The sequence below is a fragment of the Hesperophylax consimilis genome, chromosome 26, assembly GCF_061612785.1.
Source record: "Hesperophylax consimilis isolate HC1 chromosome 26, BYU_Hcon_1.0, whole genome shotgun sequence".
In the NCBI taxonomy this organism is placed as follows: Eukaryota; Metazoa; Arthropoda; class Insecta; order Trichoptera; family Limnephilidae; genus Hesperophylax; species Hesperophylax consimilis.
This window is the reverse complement of record NC_142861.1, coordinates 24,645,781-24,669,107: the sequence shown is the minus strand read 5'-3', so window position 1 is coordinate 24,669,107 and position 23,327 is coordinate 24,645,781. Positions and strand designations below refer to the sequence as shown.

The following is a 23,327-nucleotide window of genomic DNA, read 5'->3' as shown; positions in this document are numbered from 1 at the left end:
AATCAAGAAATGATGTTTGCTATCTATTATTAAAAATTGATTGTTTGTGGCGGGCGGGCGGAATATTGATTTGCATACAAATCTACAGTTTAATTCATAGATTTATTTTATAGATCGTGAAGCATGGAGCTTTTAAATATCCAATTAGTCCGTATTTATTATGAGATATCAGTTATAGTTTTTAAACATTAATTCACATTTTCCCGGCTTCGCCTGGTTTTCAAGACTTTTTTTTCCTATTTAGAACAGTCGTATTTTTATGCCTTTAGAATTTTACTATGCTAGTACGGCCTGGTAGGTTGCAGCCGTTTCGTCCTTCGAACCATTACCAAATTATGATTAAAAAAGTATGGATGAAGTGTACCTACCTATGCGTTCCTAGTTAGGTACAGTTTGTAATTATACCCCGCGCAATTTATAATATTTATTTATTGGATGTCGATGTTAGATAACTGATTAATAAATCCAGCTACCTTAATTACTAGTTTAACAGTGTTGTTTCAGGCCTACCACCCACCACCTACCCACATCGGAGAGGTGGAGAGTGGGCACCCCCCTTCTCAATGGCATTTTTACTTACTGTCCAATACCTAACCACTTTCCCGCTTCCTACACGCTTTCCACTGACAGAGAAGGCAGCGATACATAACTTGCGACGTACGTGACTTTTCACGTTCCTGTGGTACCTACCACTGATCCGTACCCAATTACCTCAAGTGGTTACCATTTTTACACCCAACACACAGATATTGGTACCTGTATAAAACACACAACATCATGTCGTACATTACGTCTATCTATATCGCAGAGTGGGGAGAATAGATACACCCAGTCAACTTGTACATCTTCAACTTATGAAGGTTATACCCATCAATGTAATACAGGGTTTTCCAATAAGAGGTGTTATTTTGAATAGCCCGTTATTTCGGTAAATGTTACATTTGAAGCTGTCATTTTTTGACATTTGACAAGTAATAAAAACTACGTCATTAATAAAAATGGAACGATTCACGCTTTAACAACGCATTGAAATTATTAAAATTCACTTGAGTGAATCAAATGCAAATCATCTAGAGTGATGAGGCCCATTTCCAACTTGGTGGCTTCGTCAACAAGCAAAATTGTCGCATCTGGGGCTCGGAAAACCCAAGAGTTATTGTTGAAAATCCTCTCTATCCTCAATGTGTGACTGTTTGGTGCGGTTTATGGTCCGGCGGAGTCATTGGATCTTACTTTTTCGAAAATGAGGCTGGAACAACAGTTACGGCGAATGGATTGCGCTATCGAGAGATGATTAATGATTTTTTATGGCCGGAATTGGATGGTATTGATCTGGAAAACGTTTGATTTCAACAAAACGGCGCTACGTGCCACACAAGCAACGAAACCATTGATCTTTTATGATTGAATATCAAAATAACACCTCTTATTGGAAAACCCTGTATATCAATCTAAACGAAACATGAAACAGATAAAGATACAGTAAATAAAAAGAAAACTGTCACAAATAGGAATCGAACCAAGGATCTTTGTCTTACCCGTATAATATATATGTTAATATAATCTGCTATATTTATTCGTTAAATGTAAGTATGACGTTTAATAATTAGGTTCGAATGGTCGAGTGGCTAAAGACGTAGTCCCTGTAATACAATGATCCTGGGTTCGATTCCTAGTTGCGACCGTTATCTTTTTTTTTATTTTCTGTGTCTTGTTCTGTTTCATGTTAAGTTTAGATTTGTTAGTATTATCTTCTTCTTCAATGATATCTTCATAAATTGATTAGCAGTTGACTAGGGTAATAATTACATTAAAAAAATAATTGTTACAAAATAGATTAGAGAGACTTCTGTTCGTGTAAAAAAAGTTTACATTAACAGCAGTTTTTTTATGTAACCGAGCAATGCCAAGCAAATCTTTTAACCATAAATCCAAATAAACTCTGCACTAATTCTTTTTTTTTTTTTTTTTTTTTTTATTATCAATATAAAGTTTTTTTACAGGTTTTTTTTTTCGAAGTCTTACTCACTAGGATAAACCTGTGTCGAGACAGACGTATTTGATACATGAATTAATGTTTACATATTTTTTGATACATAAAATATTTCATTACATTAAATGACATTGTGAAAAAGATACAAAATAATAAATAATAATAATAAATGATAAATTTGTTAATCAGCATCTAGTTGGAGTACATACTTATGTAGGGATTTTTATAAAATTTTTGATCATGGATCTGTCTTGGCTGATGATCCAAGACTTGATGTCTGTTTTATATTTCAAAAAAAATTCGTTCAGTCTAATGGCTAGTGGGAGAGCATTATATAGCCTTGTTGCAAAATATCTAAAATTTCTCTGGCCAAAAGTTGTTTTAGCGAAAGGGATTTGTAAGAAATTATGTCCTTTGGTTCTAGTATCACGAGCAGTTTGGATATTGTCAAAAGTAGTTTTGTGTTTGAAGAGGTATGTTAGTATGTTTTTAGCATAAAGTTGCCTAATGTCCATAACACAGATTTTCCTAAAGATTTCATCCGAACTGCTTGTGATTGGTAGTTTGAGGATAATCTTTATTACAAGTTTCTGAGCTTTAGATATTGGATCAATGGCGGCAGCGTTTGCTCCTCCCCATGCTATGATACCATATTCTATTAAAGATTGACAAAGTGCATAGTAGATTGTTTTGAGCTGGCTTAGGTTGAGAAAGTTGCGAGTTTGTCTAAAAAAGTAAATGAATTTTCTAAGTTTGTTTGCTGTAGTGGTTATATGTTGTTTCCACTTTAAATTGCTGTCAAAAATAATACCTAAGTATTTAATTTTAGTTACCTGTTCTAAATAAGGGCTGTCTGCTAAAATTGAGAAAGCCTTTTTGTATAAGTGACTCCTGGGTGATTTAAATAGATATCGTAGACGCCCATTAAGAGGAAGCTACAAGCCAAAAATGTGTATATTCTTGGTATACCTTATATCGTAGGTAATATGAATTAAAATCGCTTGACAAAAGGAGTCTAGAAACGTTCGATTTCAAGCAGAAAACTGGTTTTTATTTATTTTGTAAATCATTTTATAAGAAAGCAAAAAAGTTAATCAAGTGAAACTGTCACAGATAATCTTGGCTATAATACTGTATTTTTTAAAAGTTGTTTCAGTTACACGTTCATACATCTATTGAAAAATATTTTCTTTTAGTAGTTTGCATTTATATTTTTTATTGAGTAATTTATTTTTTATTTGTATTCTACTCAAGCGAAGCGATAGGAAAACCTTCAATTTGTCTAAAGCATATTTTTGGTATTTATAATGTACACCAATTCGTTATAAAGATTAATCAAAATAGTGATTTGGCATTAAACTTCGTATATTATAGAAGAGATTTATGTAAAGATGGGTGGATACGAAACTAGATCGTAAAGAAACATTCGTAAAAAAGGCAAACTTTAAGAGACGGGTACTTACCCCTATATTGCTTTGTTTTTTAGTAATTTTTCATGCCGTGCCTGCATTAATATATTGTCTTGAACAAAAATCACCGATCTTCTAAAAATGTTTAATCTGCTCTTTAAAAATAAGAAAAGAGATAAGTCGGTACTAGTGTTTTAAATTTTAATAATTTGAGCGTTTATTTGTGATTATTTTTTTAAATATCACATTGTTTTTGTCGTGTGGACTGGTTATACTTCACCCCACGTTATCGCAGCCGTAGAGTACGTATAGCGTACAACGTAACTCACCGGAGCCATAAGTCAAACGTTGCCTTCATAGTCGAAAAACCGGAGCCTTGGCGCGAGGACGTTACGTGATACGGTCATATCGTGATAGGCTCATCCTTTGACATAAGTGGTCATGTAAAGAAGCATTAGGCGGTGTTTGTGGCAACCGTAACGAGGGTACTTACCTACCCACCTATTTTAAAAACTACCCTAAATGTGGATTGTGACGTAGGCTAATTTCTCGCGCTTTTTTTTATACCTAAAACCTGATTTTTTTTTAATTTGTGATTTTGTGAAATATTAGTTGTGATCGAGATTCTAGTTTTTATTTTCTTTGTGCCAAATATAACTTATTAATTTAATAATAATAATATAAATATTTTATACATAATTAAATCTACGTAACTAATCTAATCTTAAAAGCATTTTCCACGAATTATTTTGAAGATTGTGATTAAAATGGTTTACGTCAATAATATTATTTTATGTTAAAGAAAATACATACATACAAAAGCTACTAATACAAATCGGTAAGTTCTTTTTTTAACTATTTATATTATTATTTTAATTTATTTTATCCCTCTTAGAAAAAGAGTATTTAATCTTTCATAGTTTGCTCTACGATTTATCCATTAATTTGTTTATAATAAGTACATTTACAGAACTGCTTTCAGAATTTAAAAGTAACTACCTAAGTAACGGGTTGTTTTAATTGTTTGTCTAGTCTATAGTTAGTAATAAGTTAGATCATTTTTACAGCGCCCTTGGGGTGATTTTTCTAAAAAACTTATCATTTTACTTGGTTTTACGCCGAGAGGGGATTTTACAAGGATTATAAGAGCAAAATATACACAGGGAGCTATCGAATATTATGCACTTAAGCATGAAATAACGTTAAACTGATAAACTTAATATGAAAAAAATGTTTGTAAAACATGTAACAGTAGCATAAAATAAAATAAAAACTAGAACAATACTACATATAAGACAAATCACTAAAACTACATTATCAACGCTTCTATAATTTGTGTGATCCAACAAAGTGCTAGTATAGATTACGCTAAATTCTATAAATGGTGTCATTAAATATATCAATGATACCCCAAACTTGTTGCCCAGATCATGTATCCTTTTGATTAGTTAGTGTGTCTGATAGTTGATTGTGTATGTATTGCTTAAACTAATCTGTGTGTTCCACGGTGACTCCCAGTGTCTTGAAATTGCATCCTTTTACAGTCTAGTTTTAGTTCAATGTAAAATGGCGTTATTTAATTGATTAACTATAAGGATTTGTAAAAATAACTATGACGTCATATTACTTTGCGTATTATTGAAACATACCGACGAGATTTGTTAGGGCATTTTTCTTACAAGCTACAATTACTTTACGCCGTTTTATGTGTAATTTACTTTTGGGGTTACATGTAACTAGTCTGCCCTGATGGTTGAACACTGTAATTCTATCTGAGACGTTGGCTTATGGCTAAAGAAGAATAATAATACTTTTGCCCGTGAAAATCTCAAAACATACGAACTTCAAACATTATTCGTTTTATAGTCATCAAGTTTTTTTTGAAGAACTGCATTTTAATTTATATTAAAAAATATTTTTTTAAAACTTCCAAAAAAGTCCTGATTAAAGTGTGAAGATTTACACAATCGCAGTGTATTTTCGCCAAGTTTACATAAGTTCGATTGAAAATTATGATTTCAAATCCAGTTATGTAATATTATTTTTTATTGGATCTCCGATTTGGTATCATTCATTTCTCTTGTATTCAGTCCGCTCCACTCCTCCCCCAGTGCGAAGGTCCAAATCTCACTGCCATACAGGGTTGGTATCAAATACCTGCAAGGGCTGCAATAATCACTAACCTTCGGCTGCAATAATCACTAAGACAGTTGCATGTTTGGTAGTTACCTACCCATGAGGTAACACCTCGGGAAATGGTGACGTATTGAGCGTGTCGTCATTATAGCTTACTTCCTTACTTGCTTGCTGTAATGTATGTCAATGTTTGCAGTCAATAGAGGGCACGCACCAAACTTGCAATACGTAGAAAGAATGAATGGTTTTCTGACATTTTAAACTGCGTAAATAGTACATATCTGGCTATAATCTGACTATAACACCTACAAATGTAACGAATTGTCAAGTGAAAAGTGGAACACCTTTTTACAGCCACATTTCGGGGGAATTCCAATTTATTATTTTAAAAACATGACAAAATTGTTCATTTTAAATAATCTTGCAAAGAAGAAATACATATACACAATAAGTGGATATCGATAATCGATTAATCGAATTGATTCTGTTCAACAGCAAGATTGTTCTTGCCACCTAGTCCTGCAGGAAGGGACATAGAACAGTCTATGCTGTCAGTGATGGAGATAACCATCGGTAACATAGAAATGAATGCTCTTCATGATAGCCGAGTTTTAAAACCATCTACGAATCAGTCTAAAGAAATGCATATCAATGTGTACATCCCTTCTGACCCGTAAATGGTTCATTCCGAGCATACCCAAAATAAATTCGGTAGGATAGAGTCACGGGTAGTAGCCATACTCCCTCGTGTAGAGAAATCTCAGAAATTAGAATCATCCCTGTCTACAGTGATTGACAATAGAGTCAGTAGAGTTTCAAGTAAATATGACGCTTCTTACCTTATCGGTTTTCAATTCATGTTCTACCTGATTTCTTTTCGTGTGGTACAAGAACTGCCGAAGTCTGTGAATCTATGTCAATATTATTGAGGTAGTGCTGCGAAGCAGAAAGTAGCGGGATTGAGAGTAGAAGCGGAGCAGGAAGGTTAGGAAATAGTTACCTCTGCTACTTCAGCTACTCATCGCAATTCAAGCAATGTTTAAATTCTGAACTAGTGCTTATAAATGTTGGGATTTATTATTAGGTTAACTAGAAATTTGAAAAACATTGAGGACAGGTTGTTTCAGAGAATTCGAACAAATCATCAAACTTCACAGTTAATTTTCAAGGACTGTGAAAGTTATATTATTATTTCAGCATTTATGATACAACTGGCCCATGCTGATATAGTAACAGAACTTAAATAGGACTTTCACAGAACTTTAAATTAAAAATCGGAAATTAACTTCGAAATTTGATGAATTATTCAAATTCTCTGAAACAACCCGTCCTATGTGTATTAAATGTTATATTGTGCCTTGGTAGAAGTCAACATGAGTACAATTCTCGCGTTTGGAACCCACGTTACAATATTCATGCACAACCTATTGAAAAAAGACAAAATAATTTCTTGCATTCTCCAAGTTTTAAAATGGGAATATCAGCAATGTTGATGAAATCCAACACAGTGATGTAACTGATTAGTCCAAATTATAGATAAGCTTTCCTATTCGGGATATCGGTTTATTTCAGTGCACAAATTCTGTGACTAACTGCCATAAAATATATTCCCCATTGCCTTGAATACAAATGTAGAGAAATAATTCTAAGTAAATAATAATAAGTCCTCCATCACAACACAAGCAACATTTTCGGCTTTCTGTGGTGGTAGTAGGAGATTTTCAAACATTGTTGGGTTATTCGTAACCCGGGAATGTTTGTCTTTCTTTTAAAAAAAAAAAAAAAAATATATGAGTTAGTGGACATCTTCAATCAATAAACGAATTTAAATAGTTGTTACTGTGGCAATTCTGTTATGTATAATTTATATTATTCATATGTAAAAGCCCACTAAAAAGGGTATTAGTAGATAGATAAATTATGAATGGTCTTTCACCTTTGCGACATATAGATTATCTACCACTCTGAACGTACCGCAAACGTGAACAACGCTATTTGGGCAAATACTATGTTATGCTACCTATTTCTTTAGCCAAAGTTTCAAACAGCATTATCAGGGCAGATGTATGATTGATAGACACTGTCATGCTGTCCGAAACGTTGGCTAAAGAAGGAGTTAGCGCAACACGGCGTAATACACAAAAAATAAATCACTTAAATACTTTTGGTCGTGAATATATCAAATCATATCTCAGGTTATTTGATTTCATACGCTTTATGTTTCCCTTGACTTCATAATTGTTTTAGCTAATTAAACCGCGTGCTGTCTCGACTAAGCTTTTAGATATAATAATATATATGTAGAGTCACGAGTGACGAGCCTCAGTGACGTCACTGTCCCTCAGTCAGTCAAGGAGCGGAGAGGATGTAGTGTTTGTGTATGTGTGTGTGTACTGGGTGCTCGTGGCTCGGGCACTTCCTCCGGCGAGGGGCAAATAAAATAAAACTGGTTTATAAAGTAAAGCAAATATTTGTAGCGAAGCAACGAGAAATCACCAACACCGAATCAGACTCGCGGCCAAACTGTCACAAGAATGCTTTCTTACTAACTTCAGTTACTTTTGCAGGATTTATTAGATTATTTTGGATTAATCTGATTATTTCACAATGGTCCCAACTGCCTATTGCCAGTCGGACTACGGTACACCTTATTTGGTTGTTAAGGATGAAGAAAGTTGTTTGGTGATTTAGAAAATGAAAGCTTGTAGCACTACCAAAACAAACTTAACAATATCGGATCGATAGGCTCAACTTCCGACGATCAAAATAAATAAGAAACCGTCATAAAATGGAAACCCTGGCAGATCTGTGACATTCCTTAACGTCAAACGGCTACAAATCAAACAATCAAATACTAACTCTAATATGCATATGAAACTTTTCCAGCATGAAACAGGTGGTAGGGAGATAAGTAATCTTACATCATATTATTATGCATTAAGAGTATCTACAAACACTTTTATTATCTATTTAAAGAGCAAACGATTGGAAACTTCTCAAAAAATAAATTTTACTTTATTTTTTCGTCCGTGGTGGAAATGTAGATCTTTAACGGATTAAATTATTTTAATTAGGTGTACATTTCTGGCACCAACCTTTTGCAAAGTCAATGTATAATTTTTATACGAAAAAGTATCTGATTTTATTAATGCTATCTTAATCTGTGTGAAGAGATTATTGAAATTAATTTTGTTTTTAGGTTGAATGCCCTGATATTATCGGTTAATCATTATTATAATAGATTTTTATTATATTTATTTTGGCACAAACTATTTGTAAAACATTCAATAAATATAATATGTTATGCATTCAAATACATTATAGTCTACAACAGGGGGGCATAACTTAGATCGAAAATTAGAACCGTGAATATTGTTGCCTAACTATATCCACCAATGAAAAACTCTGAAAGTCTGTGGAATAAACTTTCAGAGTTTTTCATTGGTGTGAAATGAGAATTGTACTGTCTATAAATTGGCATGTCTGTGGTTTTTTAGGACCAATTTGTTTCATACAATAAGCTCGAAGATATCGATCTGGTGAGTGGTTTATTTATGGTCTACAATTACAGTCTATGGTTATTTAATACTGCTCAATAACATTTATAGTTCTGCATTAGTTATTATTATATCGTATTTCTAGATAAAACCGTTGTTAAATTAACAACAAAACCTGTGGAGAGTATCTGTGTTATTATTAAAATATTGAATGTTATTAAATAGGTTTAGTAACCTAAATAAAGTTCACCTGAAACACGAGCTGTCACTTTTCAAAACAACCTATTTCATTAAAAAATACAAAATTTTGTGAAAGAGAAATCTAAGATATGTCAATATTTCAAAATATCATCCATTTAAATAATGTATATATTTTGAATAAGTAATACTTAGTAAAGAATTTGAGCCTGTTCTCCCGGTGATAACCATTATTCTCCACTGTCAGAAATGACTCAAAACAATGGTAATGGTAAAATGAAGTAATAAATTAACGACAAGTAGTTATAATTTCAAAAAAGCCAATTAAAATGAAATTAATGATCATCTCAGCAAAGTAGATAAGTCAAAAGCATTGATGTATGTATTAGGTATATTATATTGTCAGAAGTCGTTGAACGGTTTTAGCTGTTAAGATTAATTATTACATTTGAAAATCTGAAGAGGTTCGTCGTCTTTTCCACCCCTGTGACAACAACTCCTATGCGGTGCCAAACAAAACTCTCAAAATTTCTCAAATATTAATTAAGCAGAGTTACAATCACTCACATACAGACACACAAAAGAAATTAGTATGCTGGATGATGAATAAGACGATGCATGATTACTGGTTAACTAATGTAGGGGTAGGTGGTAGGGGACAGAGAGACAGAACACAACAATTAAACAATCGCCACTCAATCAATAACTATCATATATTTAAATATAGAACCAACGATACACATTTACAAAATTTCATTGAAATCGGTTGGGCGGTTTCAAAAATTAGCGTGTACGAACACAGTGACACGTGATTTTTATATATTGAAATGCAATATATAGATAATTACAATTAAATTCACATTCACCCTACATGCATTTTATATTTTTTATTATTTAAAAAAAATTTTTTTTAAGTAAACCTACTTCTCAAAACTTCGAGATTTTGGGTTGGGTTCAAATTAATGTTTGCTATTTGTGAATGGCTTTCTTACTATCTTCAACGATTTCCAAGTTTGAATGTTTGCGGACTATATGAAGATATACAAAACTATAAGTAGGTAATATTGATGACTCTCAAACATTATCGAATAATTTGTCTAAACTTTTTTTTGGTGCTAAGAGAATATTTTGCAACTAAAATTAAGGAAATGTCTAATTACGAGATTTATTAGAATAAAAAATCCATTGTTTGACGATTATTCCAACAATATAATGCTAACAACAATACAAATCAAGTACAACTCAACAGTGTGGACATAAAGTAATACTGTTCATCTGTTCAAAATGTATATTTTTTATTAACTTCAGAATGTGTATCACAAGGAAAAATTTCAATCAATATTCTATGACAGTATGGTCCTGTATATTATCTGCATGTACAAAATATAAATAAATAATATATAATAAAATATGTTGATTCTAATGCAGCATCACGTTAATTGATCAAATGTATTGTTCATTTGTATTATTGATCAACGAACTAGAGGATTCCATAAGTTGATAATAGTTTGACTGTCTATAGTTAATAATAAGATCATTGTAGAGGTATACTATATACGATATGTACAACGCCCTCGAGGTGATTTTACACAAAAAACGGGGCTATACAAATCTTAAAAGCATTATCATTATTAGTATTGTGATTATCTACTATAACAACTATATTTATTAAAATTATCTTAACTTTTTTATATAAAATCATAAAATTAATCATTGACAGCCCTGAACTATTATTATAGTTGATTTCTTTTCATTTACCTCGCAAAATAACATCGAGGCAATATCTACCGCTTTATTGTGATAACTCCATCACGGAAACACTATTGTATACTCAGGTTCGCCGAATACAGAATTTTTGTAGTGAATATAAAGATGTTGTTGACATATTTAAGAAATCAATCACTAAATAAAAACAGGTCGTAAAATTTATATCGGAAAGCAGAACTAAAAACGTAATAAAATAAAATAATTTGTTTTATTTCAAATCTACTATTTTTCCATTTTGCACGGTGGAGTATTTGGTATTTTGTTATTAGATATTATGCTTATTTAGATGTTCTTTGTGTAAAAACAAAATAAACATGTAAAAGCCCAGCTGGGCAGAAAATTCAAAATAAATAAAAATCAAAACAAGCACGAACTGCATTACTATTAGCATAGGTTCGTATAGTTGCGTTGCACGTAGGGGATGTTCATAATGTAGGAAGGTGTACGAAAAAAGTATAGGCATAATTATCACTGTTAAAAGCAATAAAATTATTAACAAGATTAACATCGTTGATTACAGGTTGTCAAGATGAAGGTGAAAATGGGAGCAGTCCGAAACCCTCCCCCCACCCAGCCCTCCCAACCTGCAACCCCCAAGGCGCAGGCAGACTCGCGTCCCCCGAGCAGGCCGGAGCCCGAGCCCCTCAGCGATGACACCAAACCTCCAGTTCCTATACCAGAGCAGCCAAAACAGCAGCCTGAAAACTTCAGTACAAATAACACTACCAAAGCTCACACCCAAACTCAACCGCCGAGTCCGAAGGAATCAGAAGAAAGAAATGGACAAATCAGTCAGAGGCAAACTCCAGTTGAAGACAGGGAAAGAGAGGACTCCCCTGCCCCTTCAGTCATCACGTCCAGAAGACAAGTTAGAACCATCACGACAGCTGGTCACATCACCACTGACGACGTAGCAGAAGACGAAGAATCTTCAAACCAAAGCAAAGCTCAAAATTTAGAAATGCACCAAGAAAAGCAACCCGAAGAAGAAAGGATAGCCAGAGATGAACGGGCTGCACAACCTCCAGTGTCTGCTCCCACTCAAGAACAACCGAGGCAATATTATAAAGTAGAGAACCATCCTGGAGCTGTTTATTTAGCTGAAAACGATGGTCAAGGAGGACCAATGGAGTATGTGAGAGGAAGACTGATAGATGAAGCAGCCTTAGAAGAAAAACCGAGGCATTACACTGAGCCCGGAAGGTATTATACCAGAGAAATCAAGGGATCAATTTATCCAGGACGGTTCACTACTCCAGCCCCTGACCGATCTCCGGGACATTACGATAAGCGTTACCAACCATACCCAAAGCCTGGAATATTTACGAGCAAAATGGTCACTTTAGCACGATACCCAACCCAGCAAATAATTTTGACGCAAGACCCTGGACCAGGAGGAATCAACGGAGAAATCCAAACAATCGCATATTCAGGGGACCAGAGAGACCTGTTGAGGGACATTGGAGGAGAAACTACAATTATAGCACCAGATCAAAGAGTAATCATCACGGAAAGTCCATCGCGCTATCAAGATGGTTCTCCGATGCATCAGACAATCCAATACACAACTGGCTCGCCAATGTTAGCTGGACAGATATCATCCACGCCTCCTCACATATACCAGCACAGTGATAACATCGGTTCTCCCTCAACTATGGAATTAGTACACACGACTGCTGTGGGGCAACAAGCCATCGGAATCACGATAGAGAATGGTCAACAGTTTAAATACGAACACCAAGATCCAAACGTGCCAATATCCGAGCATAAATCTACGACTTATACCAACCTCATGCCTGTTACGTCGCTGTCGAGTCATCCGAGTGTTTATACGTCTGGGGGGTATATCACGTCTCCAGGGACACAATACCAAAGCCTGCCACCGACATACAACTACGTGACGAAGGAGCTGATGCAGATGTACCCTATATCGCGTGGCAATGAGAGCCCCCCTAACAGCGTGCTATATCGGGACGACCCCATCCTGGCCTCCTCCTCATTGCAGCACTCGGAGAAGGCGGGAACGCAAATCATGTACAGTCACACTCTGCCCGGGCACGGACACAGCATCTACGACGGCCAGTCTCCATCGAGTCCCACTTCACAGCAGGTACGATATAATGTATGTAAGATTTTCATAAAAGCGCTTACACTGGTAGGTATATACTTGATTTTGGCTTTTTGACTAGGCGTGGATACTGAGGCGATGCAACACAATATTTTGTGTTACAACAGAGATGATTTAATAAGTAGAACACATCTTAGCCTTTGATTTGATCCAGTCTTTTATAAACAAAAATAAGGCCTATGAAAGACGCTTAAAAGTAGTGTAAAATCTCCTACTTATAAAACCCTTTTCGGATATGGTTTTATTGTATAATGTGGCTGTTTTTAGATTATTATCGGAAAGTTTAATAATTGTGCCTGTATAACATGCGTTGGCGATGTTTTTTTTGTACAAATATCAAAGTAAGCGGGAATTTTAACTATATCGCTATCTGCACGGAGAAAAATGAGTACCTACCTATTGATAATTTATTAAGAATCTCATACAATTATTGGCAATCCGGTTAAAAACGAGGTTACAGGCCGCTTACTGATAGACTTTTAGTAAATTCGTTATAATATCGGAGCGCAAGTTCATCCACTTGCGTTTATCATGATAATAATTCATAATGACGAAATGCGAAAATGTAAGGATTTAATTATTTTTATTTTCGAGACACATTGGTATTTTACTTAAAGTTTACCAGGAAACCTATCAATTCATTCGCTAGGAGCCTGCAATCCCGTTTTTAACCGGATTACGAATAATTTGAAAAGATTCTTAATGAATCAGTTATTTTTCTCCGTGTGTGTGAGGAATTTGTGACTTCGTCTGAATCCGAATGTTACAGGTCGAAGTGGATCGCCTTAATAAGTAACTATGTTCCAGGTGACTCTGTATGGCGGGAATGGTAACAGTTCCGTGCAGTACGTCAGCAATAAGCTGCACGGCACGGACCAGTTCCTGGGCGGGGGCGGCGGTGGTGGTGGGGCGGGGCCCGGTTCTCCCGGCCTGGACTACGGGACGCAGTACGCCATGGGGCCGGGCCCCTCGGGCGGAGTCTCCGTGGCGCTGCTGGGGCCCGACGGGAGCTACCCCGGACAGTTCGTCAGCGTGGGGCCCCCGGCTAATGGTATCGATGACGGCTATGAAGGAAGTGAGTTCTAATTATTTTCTTCGTGTTTTACAATGAATTAATTAAATAGAACAGTGAATTTGAAAACGATAAATTTAAATCAATTTTGAGTTTTTTGAACTAGATTTCACGTAGGACTAACGCACAGCATCGACATCCGAAATTATTATGTTTGATGACGTCAGTAAACTATTTGTATTGTTTTGAAGTGTCGCATTTCCTGTTTAAGTTTATTTTAATGTACCTATAACATTATTTTTATTAAAAAATATTTAAAATTTAGATTTTCGCTTTTTGATTTTGTTTTGCTCAGAGAACAATGACGCAATCCGCGCAAAGAAGCAATGTCACCCAGTTTTATTTACGTTGGGTTTTCTCTTCCAGGCATCCAGGGCAACGGTGACCTGAAGGAGTGCGTAAACTGCGCGGCTGCCTACACGCCGCTGTGGAGGAGAGACGGGACGGGCCACTACTTATGCAACGCGTGCGGCCTCTACAACAGGATGAATGGCATGAACAGGCCTCCCCCTGTCAAGGGAGGCAAGGCCAAACCACAGCCAGTGAGTATCTTCAGATACTACCTGTTGTATTGTCCTCAAGGCATCCCATCCCTCTTTCATGCAGTCCACCTCTTCCTTAATGGCCTTCATGGGCCACTCAACTGCAGACACGGGCTGTTCCTGCATAGATCGCATCCATCTATCAATATCATCATTGGCTCCAGTCTTTAGTCATTCATCTCCAGTTCTCAAGGCATCCCATCCCTGCCCAACCTCCTTTCATGCAGTCCACCTCTTCCTTAATGGCCTTCATATGCCACTCAACTGCAGACACGGTCTGTTCCTGCATAGATCGCATCCATCTATCAACATCATCATTGGCTCTAGTCTCTAGTCATTCATCTCCAGTTCTCAAGGCATCCCATCCCTGCTCAACCTCCTTTCATGCAGTCCACCTCTTCCTTAATGGCCTTCATGGGCCACTCAACTGCAGACACGGTCTGTTCCTGCATAGATCGCATCCATCTATCAACATCATCATTGGCTCCAGTCTCTAGTCATTCATCTCCAGTTCTCAAGGCATCCCATCCCTGCCCAACCCCGTTTCATGCAGTCCACCTCTTCCTTAATGGCCTTCATGGGCCACTCTACTGCAGACACGGTCTGTTCCTGCATAGATCGCATCCATCCATCGACATCATCATCGGCTCGAGTCTCCAGTTATTCTCCAATCCTCGAGCCATCTTGTCCTGCTATAATCCTCTTCCACAGTTCAAATCTTCACGTAGGTCGCTTAAACATGGCGCTCTTATTCGTGATTTTCAGTAACCTGACACCTAGTATTATTTCCATAGCAGTCTTTAGGATGTGCTTAATTTTACGTTAGTCCGCTACTAAACTACATCATCGAGAAAATTGTTCATTCCATATGAGTATTCAATTTTCTCTAAAAGTTGTCATGTATTTTGAGTTAAATGACTGCTAATATTGATTAATTCTAAAAAATAAATGATTTACTTTTGCTGGTTCAAATCATAATGTAAGTCTTATTGATATAAAGCTGCCTAATGTAAATTATTATTTAGGAAAAACAAAACCCAACCGAAACTTCGTTTAAACACCATGTACTTTTATAAATTCTCTGTAAAACGCCATTTTTTTATTATTTTTTTTTTCTCTAAACTTTAGTACAAATTATTTGTGAACGATTATAGACAATAAATAAAAATCACAGTTATATGGTTTATATGACACAGTTTTTGTGAAAAATTTCCCCAAGATATTTTGTATTTTCTAATTTTTCTATTTAAGACAGTTTTTTTCCCTTTAAATTTAGGTAAAAAATATTTGTAAATGATTATTTATTTGTACACTGCTATGTTATCCATGTTATGTGAAAAATAGTTAGTATGCGGATTATCCAGTTAATGTATTGTTAAGTGCTGTCTGCATTTGCGTAAAAAAATATATCATTGGCTTTAAAATCAAAAAACTAAAACCTAATAAATTAAAAGTATTTTAAAAAATACATAGACATTCATAAAAAGCTGTGCATAAGTTCGTGAAATCGTGAAATCAAACTCACTATGCAATAGTTTTTGCCGCTTAAGAAAATCGAAAAAACTAATTAGTTTTCTTAATTTTATTTGACAAGAACAAAAAAGAACAACCCAGAGAAAAAATTAAAAGGTAAAAAATCAATACAGATATTTTAAAGCTATTCGTCAAATCGTTTCCCTCTATCGACAAGTAACGAAGTAACTATCCCGTCCTCAAACCATTTTAAGAATTGTAAAAAATATCGCGCGATGTTCAATTCTTGGCTTCAGGTTGTGTTGCATTTATAAAAGTGACCGCTAGGTGGCACTGCGCTAAGTTTTTTTCTGTTCGGGGGAAAACATAATTTTGAGCTTTGGCAGTATTAATAAATGGTTGCTTTTAAACAATAGGACGAGAAATTTTATTTTATTCGGTTAACGAACCAAGGTAAATTAAACCCAAGAAAGGCCTTTTGTTTTTATAAAAATGTTTATTAAATTAAGAAACAAAAGAATTATTTAACTTGGCCAATTAAGACATTAATAATCATATTATGTTCTACGCAGGTACTTACCTATTTGACATTAAATTAAAATTACATCATATTTCCTATTTTTTAAAAACAATATTGGCCCTAACACAGTCCCCTGAGGTATAGGTACATTTTTTACATTTGCTCAAATAAATAAAAAAAGCAACGTAATATTTTTAGAGATCAAACCAACAAACATTTTAATACATAGGTGCCTATCAGTGTAGATAATGAGTGAGTCACCTTTATCAGCAGAAGATGTGCGTAATATCATTTGGAAGAAAGTTTTACGACAACTAACTAAATTTCGTTGATTGGCTATGATATTTCTAGAAAACTTTAAAAATATTACTTCCTATGCTCTATATAATTATGGACACATAGATACAGAAATATAACACATGCACTTACATACCTCCTTATCTGGCAGATCACTTAGATAAAATACAGTATTTTTAGACTCAGAGGACACAATATTAAGAACAATGCACGTTGAACGATTTCAAGTTACCTTCAAATCAACTTCAAATTCACCAGTTTCAATACCCTCTTCAATATCGATTTTATCTACCTTTCTGTTAGATTAGTGGCAGTTGCATAATATTATTCAAATATATACCTACGTTCCATGCTTCGCTGTGGCTAATGTCTTTCTCGGGCGTCTCCAATTTCTTCCACCATTCACTACTGTATACCACAATGTTGCTGTTAAAACACTACATTACATCGACAATGATTCGACTCCGTATCTCATTCCAGTGCAGAGATATTGAGTTAAGTATTCATCGGGCGTCCCCGACTTCTTACACCATTCAAACCATATTCTAAACACTCCTGGCGCTAATGAGAACAAACTTTGAAAAATTCAAAACAACGGTGATCAAATTCCGGAGATTTGAGATTTTGAACAAACGAACATTAACATTTTTATTTATATAGATATTTATACCTTTATCCGAATTTTTGGTGAGATTTTTTCCAATGCAACGGACGAAACTTAATTTTTTAAATGTGTCATTTTGGTTGAACGCCCCCTAAATCCTCAATTAATTAATTAATATAGGCATTTCGCCGTGGTAAACCACGGGTAGAAATCTACAAGCCGCCAGTGCAAATAATAAAATAGTTTAGAAATTATTTGAAAACTTACAGAACAGCGGCAACAGGAGAGCGGGGGTCATCTGTGCCAACTGCAGAACGTCCAACACAACGCTTTGGAGAAGAAACAATAGCGGGGACCCGGTCTGCAACGCCTGCGGACTGTACTTCAAACTGCACAGCGTGAGTACTTATTAAATAGTCTTCTTCTGTATTTTCTTTTTCTTTTTTGTCTTCTTCTACCCCTTAACTTTCTTCGCCTTCTTCTAATAAATTTCCTTTAGGTTGGCTTTCATTAGGTCAATCTTCCCCCTACCCTCTGAAGTTCGTAGTAACTCTCGCTTTAATTTTTTTTATTTATTTATTTTACTAACCCAGGAACACAACGGACAAAAAATAATTACTAATAATAATTTGTATAATATAATATTACTACCGCACTCACAAATGCATTCTGAGTCGCGTGACGTCACTTGTATTGCAGCAAATATAAAATCCCAGTGGAAAATGGGCTTCTATCTACGTCACGATTTTCTAGCCAATCACCGCTCTACCCCCTGGATGAGCTAACCTTGTTATAAGTTTTCTACGAACCTTGGGTCTATCCTTTCAGAGGTTGGCAAGCTTCATCCTGAATGTTGCAACCTTAAACAACTTGGAGGAATCGTCTTTAAATTCTTTACCAATCACCATCTGGATTATCAGTTGGGCAAACTTGTTTTTGTCACTCAATGGTGACACCGAGATATTAGATTAAGTAAAAATGGTTGTTTTAAATTCCCGTAATATTTTATGTAATGTGCATTCTGCTGAGATTCACGAATACCCCGCTTGAGATCGTATTGGTAACACGTCTATAAAAATGACAACTCTTTGATGATGTATGTTTACTTGCAGATAAACCGTCCTCTCAGCATGAAGAAGGACGGCATCCAGACGAGGAAGAGGAAGCCCAAGAGCATGGGCGGGGGCGGGAGCGGCGGCGGGGGCGGCCAGGGCGGTGTGTCCTCCAGTCGGGGGCAACCATGTTAGTAGCCGTATGTACCTAACCTAACCTAACCAGCCTCGCCTTACTAACACCACACAAAGTTGTGGAACATTCTATGTTTGTTTGCATTGTTATAATTGTGTTGTTATTTGTCATTTCTTCTTTAATCTTTTTTGACAAACATTCTCTGGTTACGAATAACGTGACAATATTTGAATTCCTCCCACTATGATCATAATAAGCGAAAAGTGTTGCTTAAGCAATGATGGAGGACTTAGCCAGAGACGTCTGACGCCTCGGTGGCAACTAAGAACTCTAAGCTATGGACCGCTAGCATCTAACCGGTCACTACTTTGACATAGCTACGTACAAAGCGGTCTTCGTTGTGAAGATCTTTGTCATGATCGTTATCTATCACCACTGCTACAAAATAGAAGTTATATTCAATGTGTTGTCATTTAGAATATCATGCTGCGCATAATTTTTATAAGCTGTCATCATTAGTTGTGTAACATTATCAATATTGACAACATCATAATGTGGAATATTTGCAGCGTTGTGTCGGTAATACTATAATACTAATCAAAAATCAGTACATTGAGTACCATTTTTGATGTGAAAAATTGTCAAAAATATTTTAAACCAATCCACAGAATTCTGTGTGACATTGTCAACGGTATTGCCACAATTTGTCATGCGAAACCCGAAACCCTAAAGTTCAAATAAAATGGCTGTTTTTATTTGATTTTGCTGGGAACGCTTAATGTATTTACATAAATAAATTTGTAAAATATCATTGGCAGTGACACAAAAGTATTGCAAGCATACATTTATTTAAGTCTTCAGTACTAACATTTCCTTCTAATTCTGGATTTCCCGAATTGGCAAAACCCCCTTCTAAATCCTACAGGGATTTTTTTCTTCTGCCGTCTATTGAGGTTGGAATCTTCATCCTTCTCCTTCAAGATCCCACGTCGACTCCGGTTAAATCTTTTGATTAATCTTGTTTTTGCCTCTCCTCAATATGTGACAAAGTCATTGAAGTAATTTTTTAACAGTGGTTAAATATCACATACTTGCGGGAACCCCTCGTGGGACACTATTAGTAAAAGGCTTGAACTAACAGCAGGGTCTGTATTGGTTCCAGTGGAGCCGAAGCTCCCCCCTTTGTACGGTGCCCCTCCAGGAGAGGGGAGCCAGCCCTCCCGCAGCCCGCTCCTCCTGCCGACCTCCGCCCACCTCAGCCGCCATATCTCTAGCTTGTGAGTATGATTATAATATAATATGCCATTATTATTATTATACTCTTTTCTTTATCTTTCTTTTCGTCTCGATTCCTCTCATTGTTTGAAAACTTCATTAAATCGTAGGTCGGCAAATTTTAAAATTACTAATTTCACTGGTTTATGAAGCAGGGTTTTAGATTTTTATAATATTTTTTCTTACGTTCTCATTTATCGTACCATTAATTCTATTCATTCCTCGACAGCGTTTTCTTATCGATGGGCGACTGACATGGCTTAAGCAACTGTCGAAAATAAAAATACTTTTAATACGAAGAAAATGCACATGATTAGATACTCTAAATTCTAGGGTTTTTCATCAAGGGTTCCTGGATTTCCATACATCAAAAGATATTTTCTGTGGTACCTACTAATTTCTTAATCTTGTGTTGATCCCTCTTATCACTTGATAGTGTTTACCTTTCGTACGGCTGTTTACATCAATGCAATGATATCTATTCTGTTTTGCATTTAATTCATCGGTGTTTTGAGGAAGGATTCTAGGATACTTCACCTATTTTGTTTGTCGACTGTTTTGGGTTTTTTATTTTCGTTCATTATTTGTGTGCGTCCTCCTATCGTATAGGTCTGAACGCTTACAATGATTGATATTATAATTTTTTTATCTTCCATTGTGTGCTAAACTTACTGAACACGTATTTTTTGATGTGCATTATACTTAATTTCATTTGGAAGAACTCTCGCTTCATCCGGACGAAATTAAGAACCGCTACACATCCACAATTTCAAAGTAATTCTTGAAATTAATGGTTTTTAGTTCATTTAAAAATGAAAATACCAAGTTTTCTTGTCATGTTTTGAATTATCTTGTTTCTTGTTTCTTCTTTCTTTCTTTTATTTTCCCCTTATTTGTAATCATCCATAATAACTGATTAGAAAACCACCTTCCTGTACATTTTTACCTTGGGCTCGTGCTTATATGCACCTATAAAATATAATATCCTTGGTTATTTTTACAAAAACCTCTCTGTTGTATTTTTGTGAAAATTATATTTTTGATTTTGAAAATACCCACATAAAATTGTATTAACTCCCACTTATGTATTGTAAATTCCTACCGTCCCGAAATGAAATATATAACTCGTCGGGATTGCTCTGTAGCAGGAAATATATATATTTTTAGCAAAAATCGTATATCACTCATCCGCGTAAAGAAAGGGTTTTTCTAAAACCATTCGACACTGGAAATTAATTTCTGACGTAAAACACTTGATCCTACTTAATTTCATGGCTTTAAAAATTAGTCCTACGAATCTCCTGTTTGTTTCATCTAAGCAGAATAAGCAAGTGTTTTTGACTAATCATACTCAATACTCAACATCTTATACTTTATTTTATTCCAGATTACCGTCAATAGAACCGTTGACGAGTAGGAGGACCCTGGAGTCTATTCCCTCCGTCATCACCTCCACAGGGGTCACTCCAATGGACAGGGACTTTAGGAACCAGTAGGACCTCAACAAGTTTCGTCACGCCAAGGTTTCGCGTTTCGTCGACTAATAAATTTTATCTCTCTATAATGCGATAATATGTTTTTCTATGTTCTCATGATTATTAACTTCATTATGCCTTCTACAATAGAAACATCCCCCATGGGTGGGAAGGATATTTTCTAGGACGTGAAGGTGTACAGCTTCTTTAATCTTATTTATTAAGCAAAATTGAATTATTATCATTTCATTTTATGCATATTTAGTGAGCCTCTTTCTTTGTTTTGGTATTTTAAATAGATGGCTTAGTTATGTGCGTTCCTACAAATTGAATTAAGCTTTATGTAATAATTATTGGAGTCATTGAATATTTATTTTTTAAGCATAGTTTGTAGGTGCTTTTTTGTCATGCCAAAACTATATTCTAAGCCTGCATGAGAACTATTTTTAAATTTGTAAATATGATTGTAGTGTTCCTTTACAGCAGCTGTAGTTTTAAGTAAAGCATTCGTAGTTACCTACATACACAATAAATACCTACATAACTACATAAGTTATTTTTGATTTATCTTGTATTCCAGTCATTTCATTAAATTGGAGGAGGTTTTAAGCGAGATGGTTTAAAATCTTTGCAGATTATGTTATCCAGTAAAAAATAAGTAAGATCACCGCCATCTTGGAAAATGCGTTTTTTTATCTTTCATTTCACGAAAAAAAACGAACTTTTTGGTAACTTTAACAAATGAAAATACCAGTGCTTTCGAACATAACAATCTATAACTTATTACACTATATTAAATACTACTATAAAATGATAACGTGATGATAAAATGACTATCGATATTTAGGTAATCATTCTAGTTAAAAATTTAATTTCTTTTTCTGAAATTAAAAAAACTCTTTTTTCATGGCGACGGGTTTCAAACATTTTCAAGACATAGGTACCTACCTCTCTGTAACTAGATTTTCAAGACATAGGTACCTACCTCTCTGTAACTAGATTTTCAAAACATAGGTACCTACTTCTCTGTAACTAGATTTTCAAGACATAGGTACCTACTTCTGTGTAACTAGATTTTCAAGACATAGGTACCTACCTCTCTGTAACTAGATTTTCAAAACATAGGTACCTACTTCTCTGTAACTAGATTTTCAAGACATAGGTACCTACTTCTGTGTAACTAGATTTTCAAGACATAGGTACCTACCTCTCTGTAACTAGATTTTCAAGACATAGGTACCTACCTCTCTGTAACTAGATTTTCAAGACATAGGTACCTACCTCTCTGTAACTAGATTTTCAAGACATAGGTACCTCTCTGTTACTAGATTTTCAAGACATAGGTACCTACCTCTCTGTAACTAGATTTTCAAGACATAGGTACCTCTCTGTAACTAGATTTTCAAGACATAGGTACCTACCTCTCTGTAATTAGATTTTCAAGTCATAGGTACCTACCTCTCTGTAACTAGATTTTAACACAGGGCAAATAAATTTTTAACTAATTAGATTCAACATGCATTTATCCATATATAAAATATACCATGTTTGAAGACAGTCAAACTGTTTTCCACCTATAATGAACTCTATCAATGACTGGGCAAATATAGATACTTAACTCTTTTACTATACCTATTAGATTATTTGTTTTTAGACACTATACGAAGCCATTTTTATACCCGCAGAGGAAAATAAAAAAAGTTTTAAAAATAGGAAAAATTAAAATTTATATAAATTTAAAAATTAACTACTA

General features: G+C 35.1%; 1 protein-coding gene across 2 annotated transcripts in view; it reads left to right on the top strand.

Annotated features, from left to right (window-relative positions):
* LOC149411350 (uncharacterized) overlaps positions 1-20,045 on the top strand; it is a 39,791-nt gene extending 19,746 nt beyond the window's left edge. The window contains exons 1-7 of one of the 2 annotated variants that reach the window (XM_089647109.1): positions 3,837-4,240; positions 11,521-13,110; positions 13,936-14,203; positions 14,567-14,742; positions 17,906-18,034; positions 18,749-18,888; positions 19,987-20,045. In XM_089647109.1, the coding sequence (XP_089503235.1) occupies positions 11,530-13,110; positions 13,936-14,203; positions 14,567-14,742; positions 17,906-18,034; positions 18,749-18,883 (2,289 nt within the window). In that variant the 5' untranslated portion in view covers positions 3,837-4,240; positions 11,521-11,529 and the 3' untranslated portion in view covers positions 18,884-18,888; positions 19,987-20,045. Of the gene's footprint in view, positions 1-3,836; positions 4,241-11,520; positions 13,111-13,935; positions 14,204-14,566; positions 14,743-17,905; positions 18,035-18,748; positions 18,889-19,986 lie in introns of those variants that run through there. The other variant, XM_089647110.1, reaches the window with a different exon arrangement.
* Positions 20,046-23,327: the final 3,282 nt, after the last annotated feature.